This window comes from Haliotis asinina, chromosome 12, assembly GCF_037392515.1.
Source record: "Haliotis asinina isolate JCU_RB_2024 chromosome 12, JCU_Hal_asi_v2, whole genome shotgun sequence".
NCBI lineage: Eukaryota > Metazoa > Mollusca > Gastropoda > Lepetellida > Haliotidae > Haliotis > Haliotis asinina.
Genome location: NC_090291.1, coordinates 54,143,479 through 54,154,204, shown reverse-complemented (window position 1 = coordinate 54,154,204; position 10,726 = coordinate 54,143,479). Strand labels below are relative to the sequence as shown.

General features: G+C 40.2%; 1 protein-coding gene across 1 annotated transcript; it reads left to right on the top strand.

Annotated features, from left to right (window-relative positions):
- The first annotated feature begins 484 nt into the window (after positions 1–484).
- LOC137258494 (pyruvate dehydrogenase [acetyl-transferring]-phosphatase 1, mitochondrial-like) lies at positions 485–8,012 on the top strand. Its single transcript, XM_067796186.1, has 2 exons — positions 485–2,152; positions 8,002–8,012. Exon 1 carries the CDS (start codon positions 541–543, stop codon positions 2,089–2,091), a length of 1,551 nt encoding a protein of 516 aa, XP_067652287.1. The 5' UTR covers positions 485–540; the 3' UTR covers positions 2,092–2,152; positions 8,002–8,012.
- Positions 8,013–10,726: the final 2,714 nt, after the last annotated feature.

Genomic DNA, 10,726 nt, shown 5'->3' with positions numbered 1-10,726 from the left:
TGCGTGCGTGCTCACGAACCACCGTTGGTGGCGTTAATGAGTGAATAAATGCTGCTGCTGCTGATGATGATGACAGTGAACAACATGCAATAAATTTCTCCCAATGTTACTGTTTTCAAAAAGTTTGACCCTTTCAACTTTTCTTTGACCCTTTTGACTTTTTCAGTTTTGGTCCCACTGATCTAGCTGATCCATTGCTGAATGGCCGTTGCTTATTTACTTATCTGTTTGTTGGGTTAGAAATAACGACATTTCTATACCGACATGTACATGTAAGCGACCATGTTGAACGATCAGTTTATGCAATATGATGGAACAGCCCCTTGGAGGACATTAGGCCTGAGACTAATCATCCATGCTCAGGATGCTGTAAATCCTCGTCTGACGTTTGTAGCAAGAATATTTCATCTGAGCGTAAATACTATTTAGTGCGCCACCTGGGAAGGTTACCCATGTCATTGACAGCAAGCTAGCTGCAGACAAGTGTGTTTTCACCTGTAACTTGAAAATGCTGAACCATGTAACAAGATTGTTTCCATAATGTATGCACGACTAAATGTAGTGTGTAGTGGGTGTGAGTTTAAGTGGACAAAGATCAACACATTGACAAGGTGCCAGAAAACGCGAGGGTGGTGTTGTGATGTCAAGAGTATTCGACGAATTTTGACGCGAGGGACTTTGAATACAAGTCAAGTTCGATGGTACACATTGAGAAGTTTCCGTGGTCCCGATCCAGTGAAGTTTCCACGACTTACTCCACAGCATGTCACAGCGATATTACAAGCCAATGAAATGTCCGTGGAGGAAACATACGGACCTGTCAAAGGATTCGAGACAAATCAACTTCAGTCAAATAACCCAATAGAAGACCGTCGAGGGGAGGCCAAGTTATTGACAACCCATAGTAAGTGGGGAGTTGGTGGTCGCTATCTGTTTGGTATGTTTGATGGCCATGCAGGTAGTTCATGCGCCCAGTCTGTTCGTGAACGTCTTTTTCATTACATAACAGTGACTTTATCTTCCCCTGAAACTTTGCATCAAATAAAGGATGACAAGCTGAATTTGAATGAAGAGCTTATGCATCAGTATAGAAGTGGTTTGGACTATTACAATAAAGATCTAGCAGATATTCAGCAGAGAAGCCTGGCAAAGTTTGCAAGTGAAACCCTAGCTGTTCATGGAGAAGAGGACACACTTGTGGACAATTTGACCAATGCTTTTGTGAGGTTAGATCAAGACATTTGTTCAGAAGCATTGCCTGAACAAAACTCAAATTTGAACTTTCATTGTCTGCAGTCAGCCTTCTCTGGTGCTGTTGGTTGTGTAGCATTTGTGGATGGGATTGATGTGTACATAGCCAATGTTGGTGATGCTCAGGCAGTGCTTGGTGTTAATACTCATGGAGACGAATGGGAGGCTGTTGCCCTCAGCAATTTGCATAATGCAGATAATGAGTCAGAGGTGAATCGGTTGTTCAGACATCATCCGAATGAATCGGGTAATATTTTGAAGAATGGGCGTTTGTTTGGTGACTTGGCACCACTCCGTGCTTTCGGGGATGTTCGGTACAAATGGGCAGCAAAAGATCTAAAGCACATTGCAAATACAGTGCGGTCGCCTCAATCTGCCATCAGTATCTATGGTAACCGACTTATTCCGAGGCATTATCACACTCCACCATATCTGACTGCTGAACCGGAAATAATCCACCATCGTCTGACACCAAGAGACAAATTTCTTGTTTTAGCATCAGATGGGTTGTGGGACACGTTATCACCAGAGAAAGTTGTTCAGCTTGTAGCTGGACACTTAGATGGGCGACAGGTATGGGTCAACTTCCATCCCCCTCAGGGCACCACCATGAAGGAAATCAATGAGATGCTCAAACGAAGAAAATCAAGTCTTGCCAATATCACTGTGGATGCAAATGTAGCTACACATTTAATCCGGAACTCCTTAGGCCCTGAACATGGACAGCTTTCAGCACAGTTGACACTCCCAGACAGTATTGTTAGATTCTACAGAGATGATATTTCAGTGACCGTGATTTACTTTGATTCCGATTACATCATTGATAAGGCTTCAGTGTGAATGTAGCATTGGAAAATAGGTTTATGTTTGTTGATTTGTTTGTTATTGCTGTGGAAAGGCAGTGAACTGAATCCACTCTTATTTGTTTTATACTGCATATGGCCTAGGATGATGGTGGCACAGACACCTTTCTTCTTATGGACCTGTTAGTGCTATTCTTCTCAAGCCCTTGTCACCAACCCATCACTGTGTGCCACTGTTGGCCACAATATATGAATCATTCAATCAAGTCCCTGTTTCACAGAACAGACTTTGATTTAAGACAATCGTAACTCCAGCAGTTAAACTCAGACTTATGGCAATATATTAGCACTCACATTAGTTTTCAAGAATGCTTGGTAATGTTTCAAGAATATTAAAATGCGAGGGATTATTTAATATAGTTTAGCATTAAAACCAACTAGTCCTGATATTTGTGAACACAAGCACTCAATGGGTGTTTGAATCCACTCAGGTTTAACTGAATCAAATCACTAAATCAACACATGGTGTTTTTATTCACTGTAGGTACATGGGGACAGTAAAATAAAGCGAAGCCGGGAGCTAGTGTGATTGTATCAGGGAGGAAATGAACTATTGCCTTGATATATTTCTAGAACTCCACAGTCAATAAAGTTGAAAAAGTTACTTGAAGACAACAGTCATTTCCATTGTAACATCTGTTATATTTGGGATCACACTTTCCTAGTAAAGTACAGATTATAGTACTTTTGTTGAGTTGAGTCCTGTCCATGATTCGAATGACACCCTCAGTCTCAGGCTTTGGGCCGTGGGAACCATGACAATTTACGCTTACACTCAAGTTACAGAGGGGTGCATAAAGTCTTCAGTCTAAACTATCAGTTCGTCTTCCATTTTTGTGGAAGTCGTGGAGATTGAGCGGGTTAGGTGGAAGACTGGGTGCAGGCAATTTGGGGCCTGACTCTCAGAGTGAGATTTCAAAACCCCAGTGGGACTCAACTCAACAAAAATACAAGAATCTGACCTTTGCTAAGAAAGTGTATTCCCAAATATAACATTACATTTGACCACTTTCTCATTGGCATTTTGTAATCCTACATTGTCAACCAACAGAAATACTCTTTAGATCCATAGACCCACAAATATTTAACCAATTTCTGTTTCATTCTGTCCTACAATTAAGAATACTGAAAGTCTTTACAGCCCATGTGATAAGTAGACCTGGACTTTTAGGTGCTCCTGATTTGGTGACTGAAGTCAGAGATGCCAACCTCTTCGATTTTATCTCCCTGTTTCTACGAATTTTAGCCTGAAACTGTGTCAGTATGATTTCACATGAAATTCCATGAAATTTGAAGAAAATTAACTACAATTCGGATATTTAGACAAAAACATATTTTTGTTGCCGAAAACAGACAAGAAGAAATTTAATGCTGATAATTTAGAAATCTGCTGTTGGAGATACGTGAAATTGATGCTTCACGCTCGATTAGTGTCATATTATCTTTCATCGAATCCATCATGATTTTTATGGTAAAACTACTAATTTTGGATGTTGAAACTACTATTTGCAACTCTTTGGGGTTGACACCACTGTGAAGTGTATTTATCAAACCCAGAACACTGAGCTAATCAAGGTATCTCCCCCAGAGCATTTACCTCATCCATCTGATGCACAATATGCTGCAGTGTTTAATTATTCATATCATGAATATTGCTTAAGTCAGGATAGTCTTCTGTGAAGTTTATAACTCCATTTGGAACTAACTCCTGTTTTATGTCAGTACATAAAGTGGAATGTAGAATATACAGAGTATGCACGAAGGTGACAGGAAAAGTACAGAACGAGTACTGAAAGTTAGAACATATAGATGTGATAAAGTTTGATAAGTGTTTGATTGTTAGTGCCTGACATCAGTTTTTTTATATGTAGAGAGATTAGAGATGGAACTAGCACTATCTTCTAGGTGAGTGATGCGTTGTTGGTTAAAATGTGAACATCTGATGATATGGTGGAATTCATCCCCATTTACAGCTTGTTCAGCTTGACCTTGGCTACTCTTCATAAGCATGACCCGGGAGATCAAATGGCACAAAGAGCAGGTCGAGTTAACTTCATTAAATAAGGGAGCAGAGAATGTTGTAAATGTTGCTTTGGTAAGAAGCATGCATACATCGGAAACATTCAACCATCTGTAGCTTCATGTTAAAGAATGTTAGGACATTGCTGATAATTTCTCGACATTGAGATGTCAAACGCCAGCCTTGTCTTGCTTGTTTGAACATGTTAACAGTCAACTGACAAAGGGGCACCCCTTCTCATTAAACGACCCAACCAGTTGTCACACGGGCATGCAATTCATTAGTATTCACTTGATCAGGTCAAGCTGAACTGGCTGTAACTGTGAGTTACACAGATTACATACTCTTTCTCTTCTCGTGAGATTCGTCCATCTCCCTCTTTCTATTGGCAATTCATGATTAGATGTTTTAAAACTTAGGCAAGGTTTCCATATAATTTCTGATAGCAGTAAGTGTTTGTTGAGTGAAGGTAAGCTTTTGGAAACCATATAATATTGTCCTTTTGATGAATTATTCATTTCGCTGACCCAGGATTGTAAAAACTGGTCTTTCAGGATTGATTCAGTTTTTTATATTATCCAGGGTTGAGTATAATGAAAGGAGTTTTCGAACATGCCTGGTAGGCTGCATTTACAAAAAATATGATTACACATGACTGAACCAGGGAGTACTACCCATGATGTTATCTAGACTGAAAGCTGCTATTTTGTTGCTTGAATAGGAAAATTTAAATTTGCACCAGTAAGTGATTAATTGTTTAGTGATTTGGAGCTGAATAGGTTGTCTTCCAAGTTCTCCATAAACCATAAAATTCGGGGTGTTATGTCCATGACTGGTAGCTAATTAAGGAATTTAAGATGAACATGTTCAGTGACATCGCAATTTTCGAATCCGCATATTTCACATCCATACAGTAAGACTGGTAAAACTAATGTATCACATGCAGAGAATATGGTATCTAACAGGAACTTTGTGTTTCTTCTCAGAATCCATCATGATATTTTGGTGAAACTAGTAATTTTTATCATTGAAACTACTATTTTCACCTCTGTGAATTGTATTTATCAAACCCAGTACACTGCTGCTGAATTAAGGTATCAGTACCCCAGAGCATTTACCTCATCCATCTGATGCGCAACATGCCGCAGTGTGTGTCAGTTCATATCGTGAATATTGCCGAGTCAGGATAGTCAGGATTGCATACTGATAAAACTGGTGAGACCAAGAAAACACTATGTTTCAGGTAACATTGAGCCAACAAACATCAGCCTGAAGGTATTTTAAAATAATAATGTGCAATTTATTGTTGGTATAGTTTAAAACTGTTGCCTGTTTGACAAGTTGTGTGTCAATGTGTCAGTTTTAATTTTTACTTTCATTTGACCTACCTTGCACTTCCATTATATGAAAATGCATTTTCTTTCACTGTATGCATCATCTTCTCAGAGGAGCTTCATATGCAGTGATAGTCCTTGAATTAACTAAAGAGGCTCAATTTTTTCAAACCCCATGGCAGCCATATAATGTAGGTACTTCGTGTAGATTACTGATGCACGAATTGTATAAATAGAATATTTGTGGCTCTTTACAGGGCTAACTGTAGTTATCTTTTCAATATTATGAATGTACACATTGTTTTTACCTTCCTCTTATATTCTGACATCCTTGCGGTTATAATATCTTCAGTAAAATGGCCATGTTGAAGAAGAAGCTGTACTTAAACTGGAATATGTTTCTCATCTGATGACATTGTATTTGTTCTGTTTGTTAGTTTTGTTTTAGTTATTAGTATTTATGCAGAAGATATTTCAACATCCATAAAGGCATCAGCTTTGTGTCTAGTGACTGTCATTGTTTACAAACAGTGAGTACGAGTTTTATGCTGCACTCAGCAATATTCTAGCTATATGGCAGCATTCTGTAGATAATTGAGTTTGGACATCATTTTACCCGTTTACTTCAGGTGGGTTACAGAGCCAAAGCATTTTCTTTTGAACTCAGGAGAACACAATATGTTGATTTGCGCCTTATGTGTCAAAATAAAAGTTGATTGCAGAGATGTTTGTTGATATTTGAACATGAACCAAATGATCATCTCACTGATCTTGTCAGATGTGTGTAAAGCAGGGATGGCAATTTTCCTCTGACTGGTGGATTTCTGCTGATTTATTTGAAAATCGCCTTGACACAATATCAAGTTTTCCACTGAGAAAAGATTTCCCGTTTGCCATCACTGGTAAGGAGATAGATGTGGTCACCTTGGGGAGCAGCGATTAGGAACTTCTGCATGTTCCATGTGGTACAGATGTTTGTGAATCAGTGTATTTTGTTCATCATTGGTTCCAGTGTTTTAATCCTATGTCCATACTTTATCTATTGCACTTTACTTTTTGTGCAGCATGTCATGTGTCGTGTGCAGCATGTCATGTGTGTCAGTATTAATATGGTATTTCCTTCCTTTATCTATTGTATTTTACTGTGCAGCATGTCATGTGTGTCAGTACTGATATGGTATTTCCATACTTTATTGTACTTTACCATGCAGCATGTCATGTGTGTCAGTATTGATATGGTATTTCCATACTTGATTGTACTTTACCGTGCAGCATGTCATGTGTGTCAGTATTGATATGGTATTTCCATACTTTATTGTACTTTACTGTGCAGTATGTCATGTGTCATGAGCAGCACGTCATTTGTCAGTTGCAGCATGTCATGTGTGTCAGTATTGATATGGTATTTCCATACTTTATTGTACTTTACTGTGCAGCATGTCATGTGTCATGTGCATCATGTCATGTGTCTGGATACAACCATGGTACCATGGATACGACATAATCAGCATGACAAGGAATGTAAACTTGGAAATTGTTTGACCTGGTTGTGATGGCAGATGACGAGATGGACAAATCCAATTCAGTTTAATATTTCTGTTTTATTTTTTGTACTTTAAATTAAATATCAATCACAAGTCTAGCTGGTGCAAACTTAGTATTTTGGAGGTGTCATTTATTGCTGATAATTTTGGAATTTGATGATTGCAGCGTGAACAAACACACCAGCTTATTCAGTTATAATAAGCAGCGTGCCTATTAGTTGAGATAAACATACGCAGCATGCCTATTGGTGGAGATGAGCATAAGCAGCATGCATATTGGTAGAGGTGAACATAAGCGGCATGCCTATTCGTGGAGATAAACATAGGCAGCATGCCTATTGGGGGAGATGAAAATAAGCAGCATGCCTATTGGGGGTGATAAACATAAGCAGCATGCCTATTGGGGGAGATAAACATAAACAGCATGCCTATTGGGGGAGATGAAAATAAGCAGCGTGCCTATTGGGGGAGATAAACAGACAGCATGCCTATTGGGGAGATGAAAATACGCAGCATTCCTATTTGGGGAGATGAAAATAAGCAGCATGCCTATTGGTGGAGATAAACATAGGCAGCATGCCTATTGGGGGAGATGAAAATAAGCAGCATGCCTATTGGGGGAGATGAAAATAAGCAGCGTGCCTATTGGGGGAGATAAACGTACACAGCATGTCTATTGGTGGAGATGAACATAAGCAGCATGCATATTGGTAGAGGTGAACATAAGCAGCGTGCCTATAGGTGGAGATAAACATAGGCAGCATGCCTATTGGGGGAGATGAAAATAAGCAGCATGCCTATTGGGGGAGATAAAAATAAGCAGCGTGCCTATTGGTGGAGATAAACAGACAGCATGCCTATTGGTGGAGATTAACATAAACAGCATGTCTATTGGTGGAGATAAACACAGGCAGCATGCCTATTGGTGCAGGTAAACATAGCATACCTGTTGGTGGAGATCAATGTAAGCAGCATTCGTATTGGTGGAGATGAACAGAAGAAGCATGCCTATTGGTGGAGATAAACATAGGCAGCATGCCTATTGGGGAAGATGAAAATAAGCAGCATACCTATTTGGGGAGATGAAAACAAGCACCGTGTCTATTGGGGGAGATAAACAGACAGCATGCCTATTGGTGGAGATTAACATAAGCAGCATGTCTATTAGTGGATATAAGCATAGGCAGCATGCCTGGTGCAGGTAAACATAGACCGCATACCTGTTGGTGGAGATCAATGTAAGCAGCATTCCTATTGGTGGAGATGAACAGGAGAAGCATGCCTATTGTTGGAGATAAACATAGGCAGCATACCTTTCGGTGGAGATCAATGTAAGCAGTGTGCCTATTGGTGGAGATGAAAATAAGGATCTTGCCTATTGGCGGAGGAAAACAGAAGCAGCATGGCTATTGGTGGAGATGAACACAGACAGCATACCTATTGGGGGAGATGAACACAGGCAGCATGCCTATTGGTGCAGGTAAACATAGACAGCATGGTTATTGGTGAGAGATAAACATAGGCAGCATACCTGTTGGGGGAGATCAATGTAAGCAGCATGCCTTTTGGTGGAGATGAACATAGGCACATGCCTATTGGTAGAGGTGAACATAAGCAGTATGCCTACTGGTGATATAAACATAGGCAGCATGCCTATTGGTAGAGATGAACATAAGCAGCATTCGTATTGGTGGAGATAAACATAAGCAGCATACCTGTTGGTGGAGATCAATGTAAGCAGCATGCCTATTGGTGGAGATAAACATAGGCAGCATGCCTATTGGGGGAGATGAACAGAAGCAACATACCTATTAGGGGAGATAAATATATGCAGCATACCTGTTGGTGGTGATCAATATAAGTAGCATTCCTATTGGTGGAGATAAAAATAAGCAGCATGCCTATTGGTGGAGATTAACATAAGCAGCATGCCTATTGTGGGAGATAAACATAAACAGCATGCCTACTGGGGGAGATGAACACAGGCAGCATGCCTATTGGGGGAGATATACACAGACAGAATGCCTATTGGTGGAGACGAACACAGACAGCATGCCTATTGGTGGATATAAACATAGGCAGCATGGCTATTGGTGGAGATGAAAATAAGCAGCATGCCTATTGGAGGAGATGAAAATAAGGATCTTGCCTATTGGTGGAGATAAACATAAGCAGCATGCCTATTGCTGGATATAAACATAGGCAGCATGCCTATTGGTGGAGATAAACATAAGCAGCATGCCTATTGGGGGAACTGAAAGTAAGGATCATGCCTATTGGTGGAGATAAACAAAAGCAGCGTGCCTATTGGTGGATATAAACATAGGCAGCATGCCTATTGGTGGAGATAAACATAAGCAGCATGCCTGTTGGGGGAAATGAAAGTAAGGATCTTGCCTATTGGTGGAGATAAACATAAGCAACGTGCCTATTGGTGGATATAAACATAGGCAGCATGCCTATTGGTGGAGATAAACATAAGCAGCATGCATATTGGGGAGATGACAATAAGGATCTTGCCTATTGTTGGAGATAAACATAAGCAGCATGCCTATTGGTGGAGATGAACACAGGCAGCATACCTATTGGGGGAGATCAATGTAAGCAGCATGCCTATTGGTGGAGACGAACACAGGCAGTATGCCTATTGATGGAGACGAACACAGGCAGCATGCCTATTAGTCGATATAAACATAAGCAGCATGCCTATTGGTGGAGAAAAAAATAAGCAGCATGCCTATTGGTGGAGATAAAAATAAGCAGCATGCCTATTGTGGGAGATAAACATAAACAGCATGCCTATTGGTGGAGATGAACACAGGCAGCATGTCTATTGGGGGAGGTAAACATAAGCAGCATGTCTATTGGTGGAGATAAACATGGACAGCATACCTGTTGGGGGAGATGAACACAGGTAGCATACCTATTGAGATAAACATAAGCAGCATGCCTATTGGGGGAAATGAAAATAAGGATCTTGCCTATTGTTGGAGATAAACATAAGCAGCATGCCTATTGGTGGAGATGAACACAGGCAGCATGTCTTTTGGTGGAGATAAACATAAGCAGCATGGCTATTGGAGGAGATACCTATTGGGGGAGATGAACACAGGCAGTATGTCTATTGGTGGAGAGAAACACAGGCAGCATGCCTATTGGTGGAGGTAAACATAAGCAGCATGCCTATTGGTGGAGACGAACACAGGCAGCATGCCTATTGGTGGATATAAACATAGGCAGCATACCTGTTGGTGGTGATCAATATAAGTAGGATTCCTATTGGTGGAGATGAACAGAAGAAGCATGCCTGTTGGTGGAGACAGACATAGGCAGCATACCTGTCTACTTTAATTGGTTCCATGACAAAATTTAGTTTAAGGGACATTGTGACTGAATCTAGTTTAAGGGGTATTATGACTAAACCTAGTTTATGGGGTATTATGACTAAAACTTGTTTAATTGACACTGTAACTGAATCTAGTTTAAGGAGCACTACGATTAAATCTAGTTTAAGGGACACTGTGACTAAATGTAGTATAGGGGACATTATGACAAAACGCGAGTTTAAGGGTTTCCATGTACTATTTTCAATCCACTCATCGAGCGGAAGCGCCGATCTACATACAAGACACAGCGGTACAAAGTACAATAAATTATAATTGTGACAGCAAATTCATGGAAACTTTCACTGACAGTATCACTTACTGACAGTGT